At 38.3% G+C, this 16,942-nt stretch overlaps 1 protein-coding gene across 5 annotated transcripts in view; it reads right to left on the bottom strand.

Moving 5' to 3' along the window:
* Positions 1 to 16,942, bottom strand: part of LOC136863192 (diacylglycerol lipase-beta) — a 575,063-nt gene that overhangs the window by 12,957 nt on the left and 545,164 nt on the right. For all 5 annotated transcript variants that reach the window (XM_067139553.2, XM_067139552.2, XM_067139549.2 and 2 more), the window contains 2 exons: positions 15,447 to 15,596; positions 8,748 to 8,860 (listed from right to left, as the gene is read on the bottom strand). In XM_067139553.2, the coding sequence (XP_066995654.2) occupies positions 8,748 to 8,860; positions 15,447 to 15,596 (263 nt within the window). The remainder of the gene's footprint in view (positions 1 to 8,747; positions 8,861 to 15,446; positions 15,597 to 16,942) is intronic.

Genomic DNA, 16,942 nt, shown 5'->3' on the forward strand with positions numbered 1-16,942 from the left:
TATACTCACTTGGAACCTACATACCTGGCACAATCAGACAAAACAGAAAATCTCTACCTCTTCAGATTCTACAGAAATTCAATGTTGGGGACATTTGTTTCTTTCAGAAGGCCTTTTTGCTTTTCTGTGGTTTCAGAGAAAAGAAAACACAGAAAAATCAAGTTCTCCTCCTTTCTACCACTTCCTCAGCTGCAATTTCTGAAACTCCGTCGAGAAGAAATTTTCAGATAGTGATGAAACCAGATGTTGTGCTGAACTCTAATAAGTATATGGGGGGCATTGATTCATGCTGCATAATTATTTGGATGAAAGAAGGATGCTAAAATATTGAAAAAAAGGTAATTTCCAATATAATGGCAAGAAACAAAACCAACAAAATCAAGAAACTCGCAGACAAACAAACCAGACTGCAAATCAGAATCAACAAACAGACAATAGGAAGGGTGATTTCCGACGAAGAAAGAAGGATAAGATCAGAGAGAATGAAGAAGTACTGGGCTGACAGGAAACTGAAAAATTCTTTGTTTAAAGCTGGCTAGAGTGGTCCAATGAAGGCCATAAAATGTAAATAATAAATAATAATAATAATAATAATAATAATAATAATAATAATAATAATAATAATAATAATGGCAAGAATGTTACTAAGAACATTTTGTACAAACATAATCATACCGTAGGTGTTAAGAGAATGTCACGATTGTCTTTCAACAATTCTGTAATTGAGGAATTTGCAAATGAGTGGTTTGATGTACAGAGGGAAAGTAACTCTGCAAATGCTTCTCGTTCAACAAATGCAAGCCCTTCATTGTCTTTTGGTGTCATAAAACTTCCGAACAGGCAAACAAGGCTGTGTAAAGTTTGCTCCAATGACAAAAGCAAGAAAAGGATGGTTACTGTGTGTGTACATTGCCAAAAAGGATTGCATTCAGCCTGCATCACACGGCATAAATGTGAATTTTGAAAACTTTTGTGTAATGCGAATGTTGGAATGTGATATTGTGGTTTGTTTCATTCTCTTCTTGTAGTTAGTAAGTTGTCTTTTTTTCATAGCGTTTTTTCCTGCAATGTAGTACTTTGCTAATTTATTTGCCAATTCTAAAACAACACAGTCAGATGGATGAAATGTTGTATTTCTGTCAATTATTAACTATTCTGTGTTTTCAATTTGAGTTTAAGACTGAAACATCATATTTAGTGCCATTTTGGGGCTCTCAAACTGAAGAAAAAAAATAAATCAGAAAAAAAAATAGATTTTTCAAATACTCGTCATTAATTATATTTAAAGTTTTGGAATGCTAAATGGGAGAATGGAATGTTGAGCACCTTCCAAAAAAGGATTCATGTGACTAACTTCAGTAGTTAAAAAATTATGGACACTTATCCGAACCTCTGCATATTTAGGAAACTGGGCCTGGCACTTTAGCACTGTACTAAGCAATTTCAGCCGGCACGCAAAGGGTTAATATAGGGGTATAGTACATCTGGTATATTTCTCTGTTCCACACCAGGTTCCTTACTACTGGAATATGTAGGTGCTTTGAAAAGTTCTCGGAATGTACTAGAATTAAGTATCTTACCTTGGTGGAACTGCTTTTATTTTTCAACATAGTCTTCCTGTAGACTAATGCATTTGGCCCAGCGATGTTCCAATGCCTTGATCCCATCTCGAAAATTAGATTCCTCCAGGCCTGCAAAATACCTCTCCAATTCGGCTGTCAGTTCTTCCCTTGTAGAAAATCTCCGTCCACCGAGGAAAATTTTCAGCTTGGGGAATTGATGAAAGTCTGATGGTGCCAAATTAGGTGAATAAGGTGGATGTGGCAACAATTTGTACCCCAGTTCATGAAGTTTTGCCATGGCAATAACACTTGTGCGCGGCAGAGCGTTGTTCTGATGAAAAATGATCTTTTTCCTTGCCAAACCAGGCCTTGTTTCGCGTATCTTTTCCTGTAGTTGGTCTAGGAGGTTTGCATAGTATTGCTCCGTAATTGTTTTGTGAGTAGGAAGATAATCTATCAGCAGAATGCCTTTTGCATCCCAGAAAATTGAGGCCATGACCTTTCCGGCCGAACGCACTGCCTTTGCTTCTGGTGTGTTTATGGCCCAAATGTCAAGAGCCGCGGCACCCATCTTACGGATAATATTTTCATACCCAGTTCTTCAGTTAAAATGTAATATACCCATTCAGAAGACATCCCAACAGCTTCAGCAATCTCCCCCACTTTCAGTCGACGATCCTCCATGACCATTTTATGCACTTTTGCGATAAATTCTGGGGTCATAACACTTTTTGGCCGCCCACTACGCGGATCATCATCCAAGCTCTCCCGACCAAATTTAAACTCGCTGGTCCACTTGGCAACAGTTGAAAATGAAGGAGCAGAGTCCCCCAGTATGTTCTGAAAGTCGGCATGAATTTCCTTTGCTTTCATACCTTTCTTTACAAAGTATTTAATCACTGCTCGAATCTCAGTTTTTGCCATTGTCACAAATCACTACGCAGGAACAACAGCAAAGAGTCGTCACTACCACACTCCTGCAGCTAGAGCACTGACGCGCCACGTGTTCACTCACAAAGGATGTGTGATTATTGCGCGGGATCCTCGTAGCTCTAGCACAGACATCTAGCGGTGATTCCGAGAACTTTTCAAACCGTCCTCGTATTTAACGCATTGACGACATCGTATTGTTTTCCGAGTTTATTCATTAGGAACGAAATGAAAAATCAGAGATACGTGAATTCTAATGGATATATTACATACTATTACATATCTTAAGTACGTCCTATAGGCATTAGGGTGCACTGTGTACACTGTGTGCTGTGACCGCCTGGCGGGTCTCATCGTCCACAAGTAACGCACGGGGTTCGTGCGCACTCTGTGACCCGCTGGCGACCTCACTGAAACTGTTAAAAATGAAGCCATGTTTTCCAGTGTTGACTTAGTTAAATGTAACAAAGGCTTTTCAGTCTGTCAGACACATAGCAAATACAATGTAAATTAAAACACTATAAACATATCTGTAAAACACACACTAACATACACAGAATGACATGTTTCATTCTACAAGAACATCCTAAGATTCTATCAAATCACTTAAAAATAAGCTTATATATGTACAGTATTGTTTACGTAGCGTAAACTTGTCAATGATAGAGAGATAAGTGATAACATGAAACAGTAATGACAAAAAATAAATATATACAATAGTGTTTGGTGACAACAGACTTAACATCGGCAGTCTAGATAAATACGCAAGTTTTTCATTATATTAATATTGTATATATTTATTTTTTATCATTACTGTTTCATGTTATCACTTATCTCTCTATCATTGACAAGTTTACGCTACGTAAACAATACTGTACATATATAAGCTTATTTTTAAGTGATTTGATAGAATCTGAGGATGTTCTTGTAGAACGAAACATGTCATTCTTTGTATGTTAGTGTGTGTTTTACAGATATGTTTATAGTGTTTTAATTTACATTGTATTTGCTATGTGTTTGACAGACTGAAAAGCCTTTGTTACGTTTACATCTCACTGAAATTGGCAGTCTTTATGCAGAACAATTAGGTGATATCATAAAGTTGCGCTAGAACTTCTACTTGGAACGGCTATTGTGAATGCGCTCATTTTACATATTGAAGTAATGTGGGAAGAAATTGCAAATTGGAAAATTTTGAGAGGAGTTGGTCGTTGAAATTTTGGGGAACAGTAAAAGAACAGCAGCTACTCTCTCCACTTCTCCCAAACACCGTCATATTTTGAAGGAAACAGAAGAAAAGGATGGCCGAAATAGAAAAGCACGTAAACTTTGCGTCAGTTGTTATGCAGAACTAGTGAATATCCATGACAGAACTAATGCTCAGAAATACTGCAAGAAAGTGTCCACGTACTGTGAGGATTGTCCCAAGAAGCCATCGTTGTGCCTGCTTTGTTTCCATAAGCAACACTGAAGTGGTATCTCACATTGTTACACTCGTTCCCTTTTTTTTTTTTTTTTTTTTTTTACCATCAGTGTATTAGTTTAACAAAATATTAACTGTTTTAATAAACCATGTGTACAATATAATTTTCTTTATACAACCAATACAACCGATAGTTATGATTTTCTGAACAGAGTTAACCTGAATGTCTCTATTCTTATATTTGTAGATATTTTCTTCATATAAAATGATTTAAGTAATAGAACAAGCATATTGAATCATTTCTTAATTATCTTTGTTCCTATGTACTCCCTGCATGTCCCACTGTATACGAAGTTAGTTTGCCTTATGTAGAGACGAACCAGAAAGGACGAAAGCATAATCTGTGAACGGCACGTGATACAGCTCCAGTACATATATTGTGTCACAAGATCGCCGGCGGGTCTCACAGTCCAGAAGTAAAGAGTTGGCGTGACCCGCCGGTGGGTCTCATAGTCGCCAACGTGTTAATGTAGTACACGCAGTGCATTTCAGTAATAATATGAAAATTTCATGATGGTCAGTGCAAATGGAGAGTTAAAGTGACGAAAGGAACAGTGTGATTGGGAGTAAAATCATGCTTTAAAAGGAAAGTAGGCTATTGCTGTCCAAGGAGAATAATGTAGAAACATTCAACAAACATATTTTTCATAAATAATCCATCCAATAGCAGAGAACATCAGTAGAACCCAATGTCGACAAGATGTCAACATCGGAGCTGTTACTACAATCCGCAATGTCAATACGTCAATATTTTGTTGACATAGGAGTCTTAAAGTTTAATAGTTTCCTCAGACTGACTCATTTATGTGGCTATGAAAGAGCCATCTGTATCAGGAAATAGGGGCATGGAACTGTGTTGAACACGGCTAGGCAACATGTCACAGGATTTCAGTTACCTTCGTCATGTAATCCAGCACCTGCTCGAACTGATGATGAACGTGAATGATACAGAGCTGCGCACGGTGTTGTAAGTTGTGTCTGACACGTAGCAACGTCTCTGGTGTAATGGATCGGCAGTGAGATGTCTAAGGTGACCAGGACTGGCTGGCTCCTGTGCAAAACGCCAGTTGTTTTACATGGCTTCACAGGAAAAAATCTGAGACACAAGATCCGGTGATTTGGCAGGCCAAGGAACAGGTCCTTCTCTTTCTATCCATTTATCAGGATACATCGCATGGAGATGGTCCTGGATGACAACTGCCTCATGCGATGGAGCCCTGTCATGTTGAAACCATATCCCGCAGTGGTCAAGGAGTGGCATATGTTCGAACAACAGTGCGAGTTCATCATGGAGAAACTGCAGATAGCGTGCTCCCAGCAGATGACTCTCAAAGAAATTTGGACCAATGAGGTGATCGGTCACCCATGATGCCACAAGATACATTCAAGTCCCACTGTACCTGAAAAGCTGACTGTTGTACCCAACAGGGATTACCCACACTCCAGTAGTTCATACTGTGGCAATTAACATTTTCATTGTTGTAGAACTGCAATTCGTCTGTAAATAAGATGGTCACTAAAAAGGCAAGATCCGTGTTCACATGCTGTAGAGTCTATACGCAGAACACCACCTGGGCTTCAAAAACATTACCATGAAGCTCCTAGTTTAAGTCTAGATGGTATGGGTGGAACAGATGGGTACGCAATATCCCCATAACAGACATCTGGTATATATTCGTCTCCTGTGCCTTAGCCCATGTGCTAGTGTGAGGATTATGCCAAATAGCATCCAACACAATCTCTTCATTGTGAGCAGACATCATGGGATGATGTCAAACAGGTCATGTCCTTCCCAGAGAGGCAGTTGCATGAGAGGCGTCTTTTCACACTCCAAAATGACATGCCTGTCTGTTGTCTATCTGGACGGTGTGTTTGATACATGCTTTCTGCCTCGTACTTTTCTGTCTGGCTTCTCCATAGATGAGTAACATATCCACATACTCATCGCTGGAATACATCACGAGGGAGTGAATAAGCTTTGTGCTCAGTACCTGCCTCAAAGGACGGGAGCACCCGTCGCATGTTGTCATCATTCCAATGGGACACACTTTGCCCTACCTTTGTCCTACGAAGCTTGGAACATGTACAACATAGCTAACTGGAATGTTGGTTGCCTGTGTCCTGGCCACACATCATCACCTCCACATCCTCGTCCAACCCAGCTCCACACCCTATGCCACATGCCACAATACCAATGGCCCTTTTCAGGGCTACATAAAACAAAAATCAGTTCGCGGAAACTATTAAGTATAAAATATTGCCACATTTCAGGCAATTGGCAGGGGGGAAGGGGAATTACTCATGTGGGATTCGAACCTCTGTACCCTCGAGCCCTGTCCACTATTATATCCCTGACAGCACCCAAGTGAGTTATTTCAAGGCTTTCCTTGCAGCAGGCAGTTCCCGGCCTATACAATTCCTGCTCTCTCTCTCTCTCTCTCTCTCTCTCTCTCTCTGTGTGTGCATGCGTGTGCTCCTGTTGTAACATACGTATTCTTCATATATGGGCTCATTCTATGGGTTAGTTCGGGGTAGCTATGTCTTTCAGAATTGTATAAATGTGGTAGGTTGCATACAATTAGATCACAAGGGTTGGGCATACCATCCAGTATAAACTTAAATTCGTATCCTGTGTTTTTTGGTTAGCGTGAAAACTTCTTTCTTCACTTTGTGTTGTAGCATGTATTGTATTACTGTGTTAAAAATGTAGAAAGAATGGAGCTATAATTTGGTGTAGTTAGATTTGAGACTGGTGCAGCCATTCCTTTTTTTTTTTTTTTTTTTTTTTTTTTAATAGAAGTTTACGCTCAAATATTCACACTTTTTAGTCAGACAATAAAAACTAAGCCTAGAGATATCGGAGAAATTTGAGACTGCAAGACCATGCGAGTGTCAGTGAAAGTGATTGCAGCCAAAAATATGATGTAATTTATTGCAGAGAAAGTTCTTTAAATGGTCAAAGAAGCAGAGGGGTAGGGATAGTATGCTGTGGAAAGAAGGTATAATGTCTCAGAGGGGTGGATTCATAAACTGACAAATAACAATATATTACAAATTATTGTGTAATAAAATGACATTTAATGGCACATCATAATTAATTTTTTAGAATTTATATTCTATGCAGTAGGAGATATAGCATGCACAGGAGTGTGATATGTACAGAAAAATACATTTCCTTGTTAGAATGCAACCTATCTTACAACATAGGTGATTATACAGAGGGGTCAAGAAAAAATGTACACTCTTTGATAGTCAATATTAATGGAATATTAATGGAACAAAATTATGTACCATTACAATTCTTGTAAGGGGAGAAGGTTATTTTATGTGTTCAAAGTGACCCACATTAGCAGCCAAACAACGTCGATGCCGCTGAACTACGGCTGTTAGTGTTGCCGGTGTGATTACCGCACAGGACGCCTTGAGAGTTTCTCATATCTCGTCAATGTAGCTGGCTTCTGTGATAAACTTCATTTTTCAAGGTCCTCTATAGGTAAAAGTCAAGAGGTGTAAGGTCTGGAGATGACTGTGGGTACTCAACATCTCCTTTTCAACCTATCCATCATCCAGGTAGATTTTCATCCAAGTAGGCTCTGACATCTGTGGTAGTAAGGTAAAGCGCCATCTTGTAGTAGGTAAAATCTTAACTTTCATTTCCAAACACCTTGGATGGCAGGTGAAATCAATGTTTGCAGCATATGAAGATACACCTCACCAGTTATGGTACCTTCAAAGAAGAAGAGTCAATCAAACCATGCGATGACAGACCACACCACACATTAACACTGGGTAGATTAACATGTTTGTCCACATGAACGTGAGGATTTTCAGGAGCCCAGTGCACGCAGTTGTGGCGGTTTACAGTACCGTTCAGTTTGAATTGCGCTTCGTCAGATCAGATAACCATCCCTGCAAACCATTCATCCTTATGAAGCATGCCTTCGAACCACTCGTAGTACTCTATCCTTCGATCTGTGTTGTCCTCGTTCATAGCGTGCAGCGATCTTGGAATGTACACTTTGCAGCATTCAGATTTCATTGTACGGTTGATCGGCTTACCCCGCTTTCACATCCACCCTGATTCACAGATTTTTGAAGTGACCTAGTAAAATGTTGCAACACAGCAACTCTGGAAGCTGGACTTGATATTTTTGGTCAGTCAGACATTTTCTTATGCACATCCTGAACAGTACTGTCGGCTTCAAATTGATTCCAAATAGGATAAATTGTTGTACATGTTGGTGGCTGAGTACTATACATATTACGCCATTGCTTTTGTACCTCCATCATGTTTTCGTACTTCCAGTTCCACTTCAATACGGCCTTGCGTTGCTCAAATGACAATCTTACTTCAGTCATTGCTGTAGTGTCATCTGCTGGAAAATGCGCACTAAGATTTTCGCGCCATTCATGTGACCATCATCTTTTGAGAAAACAATGGACTATGCTACCGCACAAGAATTGCAATGATATGTAATTTTCTTCCAAAGATATTAACTATCAAGGAGTGTCTACATTTTTCTGGACCCCTCTGTAGTAGTATTTAGCACGTTTCATAAAAGTTGGTAGAATTGTTTGAACGTGAATCAAGTACTAAAATCAATAAAATCAAGTACACATGCATGTATTATGCAAATTTACTTAATTAATAATTATATATTGACTCTCTAAATAATAAAACCTGAAAAGTAACATCTGGAAGGGAGAATTTATTTTTAAATCATAACAATGTCATTTCAGAAAAATAGAATGTAATATTGAAATTTAAATACCTCTCAGCTTTAGTTTTCTTCCGTCGAGTAATATGAAGAATGCGGCCAGGTGTATACAGATGAGTGCTGCAGAAGCGTCTACGAGTTACATCTTTCTCAAACAGCAGTGATTCCTAGAGCAAACAAAGAATTACTTAATGTTTCTTTTGAAGGAATTTTAGAGACAGAAGAGAAAAATACGAGAAGATAAAGAAACGTAAGAGTATATTTCATAGCCTATGACACCGAGCAAAATTACACAGTTACCAGTAACCAAGATTATTTCTAATCTGGACAGGAATACCATGAGAACTTTAAATAATTCCTAAACTTTCCAAGGAATTGATTAGATATCAGATCAGAGGTGGCTTGTGAGATTTTAAAATAACAAGACCACTGTCTGACAAGGAACATTCATGAAGTACCCGACAGATAATGGTTCCACATTGAATAACATTGAAAGTTCAGTTGTAGGCAGTGTTCAATGTGGTAAGTTTAGCTGCTCATAGTGGATACTAAACATGTGTATGAGTCTTAATTAACAAATCTTGTAAGCATAAATGTATGGTAGACAACAAGTGGAATATGTAAAAAGTGTTTGGGATCCTCACCAGGAATACCTAATACAAGAAATAGACAGTGTGTAGAGGAAAGCAGCAAGATTTGTAACAGGGGATTTCGGAAGAAAAAGTAGTGTATCAGAAATGTTAGAGAAACTTGGGTGGGAAGCTTTAAGTAAGAGAAGGGAGAAAACTAGACTTATAGGATTATATAAAGCCTATACAGGAGAGGAAGCTTGGGGATGGGGAATCCATGAGAGGTTTCAGGTGGTAACTAATTATATCAGCAGGGCTGATCACAAATATAAAATTCAACGGGATTTTAGGAGAAATGTTTGGGGTAAATTTTCATTCAGTGGGAAGGGTGTGAAGGATCCTTTTCTAAAATCTGTACAGATATTCAAGAAAAGAATAAACAGCAACAGAGAAAAGAAATGTTAGAGACCATTCGAACTGTGTAGATTATTGTAAATAAAGAATTCTTTTGAATATATTAATTCCATCCCCTTGTCTATGGAGACTGGACAGCTGATGAAGCAGACTGCCTGTAGGGGTGAAGTACAGTGGGGACTTCGAGGGCCCTGGAACCGCTATGGTAGCTGTGAAAGCACTTCAGGAACTCTGAAAAGCAGTGGCAAAAGGGGCTCTGGTTAAGACGCAGCAGGTCGTTATGCACGTTGGGTAACAAAATGGATTTAAAAAAAAGCAATGTTCAGTTAAATCTTATAGCAATTGTATAGTATTTCTTGAAGTGATTCCACATACTGTATATGAGTTGATTATTTGTGTAAGTTACAGAAGATATGAGTAGAATTTTGTAAATAATATAAATTTATTAAGGATGAGCTGTGTGTTTAATATAAAAATTGTTAATGTAAATTGTATAATACTGTATTTTTGGAAAAATATTTTCTTTACTTTTTAATTTAAAATTTAGTTTTTGAGAACAATGTATCATTTACCACCGAGGTAGACACCTCATTTGCAAATAAAGGATTGGATTGGATTGGATTGGATTGGATTTGATTTGATTTGATTTGATTTGATTTGATTTGATTTGATTTGATTTGATTTGATTTGATTTGATTTGATTTGATTTGATTTGATTTGATTTGATTTGATTTGATTTGATTTGATTTGATTTGATTTGATTTGATTTGATTTGATTTGATTTGATTTGATTTGATTTGATTTGATTTGATTTGATTTGATTTGATTTGATTTGATTTGATTTGATTTGATTTGATTTGATTTGATTTGATTTGATTTGATTTGATTTGATTTGATTTGATTTGATTTGATTTGATTTGATTTGATTTGATTTGATTTGATTTGATTTGATTTGATTTGATTTGATTTGATTTGATTTGATTTGATTTGATTTGATTTGATTTGATTTGATTTGATTTGATTTGATTTGATTTGATTTGATTTGATTTGATTTGATTTGATTTGATTTGATTTGATTTGATTTGATTTGATTTGATTAAGCACAATGGACAAATGTTTCAGTCTTCTAAATAACATTCTCAGGTACATGAAAGGCATCACTTTTAACTGGAAATGCAGCTTTCTTCCATCTTGTTATTGAATATTGGTCTGAACTATTGTTGCCAGGTTTTCATCAAGAAAAAAAGAAAGATTTTCACAGCTTACCAGTGTTATCGCAAACCATCTCTGGAATTTTTATGTTATGGTACTACTACTACTACTACTTTAGAGTCCTGCAAACTCGACCTAACGTGGACTAACAGGATGCTGAGTTTCCGAAGTGTAGAGCTTTATGGAATAAGGAGTGGGTTATTCACAACTCATAATGTTTTACCGCAGTGTACTCAAATGAAATTTCTAGAACAATACAGGATACAGGTACATACAATATACCCTAAAACAACTGTCAAAAATGAAAAAAAAAAACTTACATACAAAACTAAAGAAAAAAAATTGTGATGCAAAACTGTCTCTTGCACTCATTTTGTCTTCGTGCAGCATCATCACGTATGCAATGGAGAAACAAAATATCCCCATCAGATGGACCTTGCTCCTCCATGTAACGTTGCATTCCTTCAGCAGCCTTCAGTCCTTCACTGTGAGTCATCCCTTTTTAACGTTTCCTTCGTCTTCCATTCGTCTTCTGATTCATCTTCATACTCTTTCACTAGAGCAAATATTTCACTACCGTATCTAAATGTCATAGTTTTCATCCTGCCCCATCCATTCTCCAACATGACGTCCAGTAACATATTTGCAGCTTTCAGTAAGTCACTATTTCACAATTTTCTGTTTCTTCCCTGCTTTCCCAAAACTCGTTTTTTTTTTAATGGTCTAGCAACTTTCTCCAGAAATGAACATGGCTTATATGCTCTATTTCATTCCAAGATTCAGATATCTACCCCACTACATCAAATATGTCTCTTTTCCTTAGTTCATCAGTCATGTCATACCCTTCCTCCATGGCTTCCAAAATGCCCTGGCTGACACACCAAAGTCGCATTAAAAGGGAGAAATATGGCTCTTATATTTTCATCTCGTTACTGTTTGACATCAGGACGGGACGAGGCATTATCGAGAACGAGAAGTGCTTTCCCTGGCAGATTTTTCTATTTTAGACACTTTCCTACAGAAGGAACAAACTCCTTAAAACCAGTCCTTACAAATGGCTCCATTCATGCATTTGACTGATTCCTGTACCAAACAGGCAGATCTTACAAGGTTTAATGTTTTTAAACACCAGAGGATTTTTTTATTTGCCAATGACCGCTAGTTTGAGCTTATGGCTGCCTGTTGCACTGCTGCTTGCCAAAATTGTAACCTCTCTCCTTACTTCTTTTATAGGCTGGTGCCGATTTTCCTTTCCTGGATGCAAGTGTTTTCAAAGGCAGCATTCGAAAATTCACATCAGACTCCTCACAATGGAACATGATCTTTTATGCAAAGCAACTGCAAGAAAAATGCAGTTTTATGACATGGAAAAAGCCTTCAACAGTATTCAAAGACTCACTATGTGGGCGGTTCTGAGGTACTTTGGCTGTCCTCTAGCATTTTATTTGCCTGGTGCAAGCACTTCGTGATGGTATGACTGGACAGATTCCCCATCAATACAACTTCTCTGAACCATTTCCAATCACACATAGATTGGAGCAGGGCTGCATACTTGCTCCAACTCTGTTTGCCTTGTATATGGCAGCCGTGCTTCATGAAACAACAGACAACCTCAGAGTAGAGATTAAATTCCGCTTTGATGATGGCCTCTTCAACTTGGCCAGACTACCCTCAAGTAGACATACCAGTGTTACTAGTGTAAGTGAAATGCAGTACGCTGATATTACTGCATCACCGGCTCTTACGGCCGGTCTCCACTGATTAACATTTAACAACAACATATTAAATGTTAAAAGTGTTAAATGTTAACTGGTGACACTATCAACATGTTAAATGTTGAATACTGTTTCATTTGACATTGTGTCCACACTTAATAAACATGTTGAACTTGACTTTCTTTGTCTATATACAGGTAGTTCATTATATCAATTTGTGGTAATACATTTAGGTGGTGACTAGTATTTTCAAACAAGGACAATGGACTCAGATGAAGAGGATTACCGGGCGAGTTGGCCATGCGGTTAGGGGCACGTGGCTGTGAGCTAGTGGGTTCGAATCCCACTGTCAGCAGCCCTGAAGATCGTTTTCTGTGGTTTTCCATTTTCACACCAGGCAAATGCTGGGGCTGTACCTTAATTAAAGCCACGGCCGCGTCCTTCCAAATCCTAGGCCTTTCCTATCTCATCGTAGCCATAAAACCTATCTGTGTCGGTGCGACATAAAGCCACTAGCAAATAGGAAAAAGATGAAGAGGATTTGGCCTTTTTTATTGCCACTGTTGCTTCTTGTTATGATTTAGAAATGCAGTTTTATTAGGCATATTTCCTCCCTTCATCCTGCTCATTGCTTCAAAAGCAAACCACTTTGAAGTATAAACTTCGTCCGCTCCGGCCCCCGACTTCCGACTTTTCTGAACCTTTTGCAATTCTCGACAGTACTGGAAGCAGAGGGATGCTCGTTCTTTTTCGATGATGCACTCGCAGGAACAATTATAGATAATGTCGAGTTCCTGGAAACTGTCAGCTTTCTTCGCTTTATCTCTGTATTCCTTTGACGAGACAAACCCACAAACAAGGCCTTTCTATTATATCGTTCATTAAGTCCAGAGTAATCCCCTTGCTCCACTCCATTTCTGACTATAAATTTTAGTACCGAAATAGTGCAGAGAGAATGACATACGTGCGCATACTCTATTTGTAGCTTATAACAAAGAGAATGAGTGTTGCGGAGTGTTGTAACTATAATCATACTTTACGAGTTAACGAGAAGCACGTCGTTTGCATCGTTTAGGCTATCTGTTGGCACGGAAATAGCATGGAATTTAACGAAGCTGTGCCGACATCTCACGAACAACAAATTGACTTGATATGTTTTCCACCACGCCAACATGTTAAAAGTGTTAAACTTAACATTCTGAGGTAACATGCAAAGTCAATTGGAAGACACAACCACAATATACATGTCAATTGTTACATGTTAAATTTAACATGTTGGTGTTAAATGTTAATCAGTGGAGACCGGCCTTTACACCCAAGGAACTGCAACAGCCAGTCAACAGTTTCAAGGATCATTTTGGCCTCACCATTAAAAAAAAAAAACAACTTGCTCAGCCTGCACCAGAAATTATGAAGCTCTTATGCTTATGAAGGACACTGCATGCTTGAGCACTATGAATGATGTTGAACATCAGGCATGGTGTGCTTTCAGAGAAGTAATCAATAAATTTCTGAGAAATTTAAAAGTAGTGAACTATAAGATAATTGTGAAAAATATGTTGAAACATTTTCAAGCTCTCGGCTGGAACATGAGTTTAAAACTCCATTTCTTGAACATTCCTCTGGACTATTTCCCTGACAATTTGTGAGCCCTAACCAATGAGCAGGGTGAAAGATTCCACCAACAAATGAAGGAAATGGAAAGAAGATACCAGGGATGGTGAAACGTAGCAATGTTAGCAGGTGCTTCAAGAGGGAAACTATGCAACACAGCTGTAAATGTCAGTCAACACAACCCACCTTCCTGACAAAGACATTTTGTTTTTCAAGTGATGCTTTGTAAAGGTACAGTATGTAGGTAGTCAGTTTTATGTTGTACAAGTTTTTTTTTCTATTTTACAGTGCACTTTATTAGGTAAAACTAACTTTTATGACATTGATGTCCGACTTGTTGGCTGAATGGTCAGCGTACTGGCCTTTGGTTCAGAGGGTCCCGGGTTCGATTCCCGGCCGGGCCGGGGATTTTAACCTTCAATGGTTAATTCCAATGGCCCGGGGGCTTTGTGTTTGTGCTGTTCCAAACCTCCCTGCAACTCGCACACCACACATTACACTATCCTCCACCACAATAACACGCAGTTACTTACATATGGCAGATGCCGCCCACCCTCATCGGAGGGTCTGCCTTACAAGGGCTGCACCCGGCTCCACACGAAATTAAATTAATGACACTGATTTTGTACACTGTAAGTAAATCAAACCTCAGCACCGAATTCAGTGTGTTAAAATTATTTACAATAACCTATAACATCTCAGACCTCAGAAAAAAAGTTTATTTTGCTGGCACCTATTAAATATTTTTTGCAGATCTTTAAGGGGTTTTAATATTTGCTGAAATGTAATCAAAATCATTATATTAATGGAAATGATGCGGATGCTGTGAAAAATCCTTAAGTAATGTGAAAAATTTGAACTCAACACACCTATTAAGTATTTTGCCAGAGGAAGAAAAAAAAATTATTTTGCAGGTTAGTATAATCCATCAGTAGCTTCTGCTCCCATATCACAAAAGGTTTTAAAACTTTAAAGTTTTATTGCTTACAGGTGCACTAAAATCAGCACCTAGAACTTAAGAGTTGAAAAGCTGCTCATGGAGTGGTACTTATGATTTCTTAACCCTAAAACTATTTAATACAAGTTTCTTGCTACCTCTGTATGTTTGTGTTCATTTGTTTCTTATCCAATTTTTCAAAGTGACTCACTCATTCTGTTGGCTAGTGTACATAAAACTGCTTCAACACCAATTACTGATATCAGTCTATTTGTGAACCTTATGTACTTACATCAGAAGGAGATGTTCGTGATGAATTCAGTAAAAGGGGCAGCTGGCCAGGTGTTGCAAGTGGAGGAACATCATCCTTCCATATGCTCTCCAAATCTTGGGCAGGGATACCAAATAAAGCATATCCAAAACCATTCAGCATGATGCGATACTGGAACAGATAGAAGAGAAACACTGGTAACACTGGTAATGTAAAACAAGTCCAGTAAGTTAATAAACTGTAATATCCACAATTAAAGATTTTGACCATCTATTTCACTGTAAAAACTGCCCTGTGGAAACCAAACTCTAAAATTTCATTACAGTCTGTGATAAAGCTATAGTGACTGCTCCATACTGGAGTGCTTTCAGCATCTGAGGATACTTGGGGATGATGATGATGATGATGATGATGATGATCTCCAGCTCCTTGGCTGAGTGATCAGCATCGTTGCCTTCGGTTCAGAGAGCCCCGGGTTCAATTCCAAGCTGGGTCAGAGATTTTAAACTTAAATGGTTATTTCTCCTGGCACGGAGATGGGTGTTTGTACCGTCCCAAATATTCCTGCAACTCACACACCACAACACTATCCTCCACTACAAAAACATGCAGTTCCCATACACAGCAGATGCTGCCCACCCTCATTGGAGGGTCTGCCTTACAAGGGTTGCACTAGACTAGGAATAGCAATATGAAATCATCATCATTATCCACACTGTAAGTCATGGGATAGAGTGACTGAATGATCAAGTGTAAGATGTTCATTAACTTCCCATATTTAAAATTATTTAAAAATTATTCAAAATGATCCTTCTACATATGGAAATGTGCTATATTCTGTGATTATTAATCATTTCTGTGCCCATATTAACAGAAAGCAATATTTTCCTTCCTCCCTTTCTGGTTTTTCCTTAAGTAAATCTTCTGTCTACTGTTGTAGTTATTGCTTGGAAGCAAGTTAGGTACATTGATGTGGCCACAGTTAACTTCCTTCTAAAACTGATTATGCTGCCTTTGTCATTCAGGAATCTGCTTCCGTTTCCCTGCTCTTCATATACAGAGCCATATTCAGGACAATACATGTATAAACAGAATGTTTTCTAATTTGATAATGGTCTAATGTACTGTATGAGTAATGTTAATACACTAACAGAGAGTTAAAAATGAATGCTTTGAAGGAAGTGAGTGATGAAGACCATACAGACATGTGTCACTACTAGAAGCCAGCATATGAGATGATAAAGAGCCGAGCACTATGGAAGAATCAGGAATCAAATAATATCCAGTAAATATCTGAGGTATATGAGCACCTGCAAAGGGACAGGCTGCAGTTTCAGTACAGTACTGGTGCTCAGAATTTGCAATGTATGCTGTTGGCACAGAGGGATGGTGTAAAGTAGTGAAGTCTGAGTGAGGCTGTAGAATTTATCACAGTGAGGATGGATAGTCATACAAGAGATCTGAACAATATGTTGGGGAAAAAATGTCAGCTTTGTATCAATGTTGGCAGCAGTGGT

Source organism: Anabrus simplex, chromosome 2, assembly GCF_040414725.1.
Source record: "Anabrus simplex isolate iqAnaSimp1 chromosome 2, ASM4041472v1, whole genome shotgun sequence".
Taxonomy (NCBI): domain Eukaryota; kingdom Metazoa; phylum Arthropoda; class Insecta; order Orthoptera; family Tettigoniidae; genus Anabrus; species Anabrus simplex.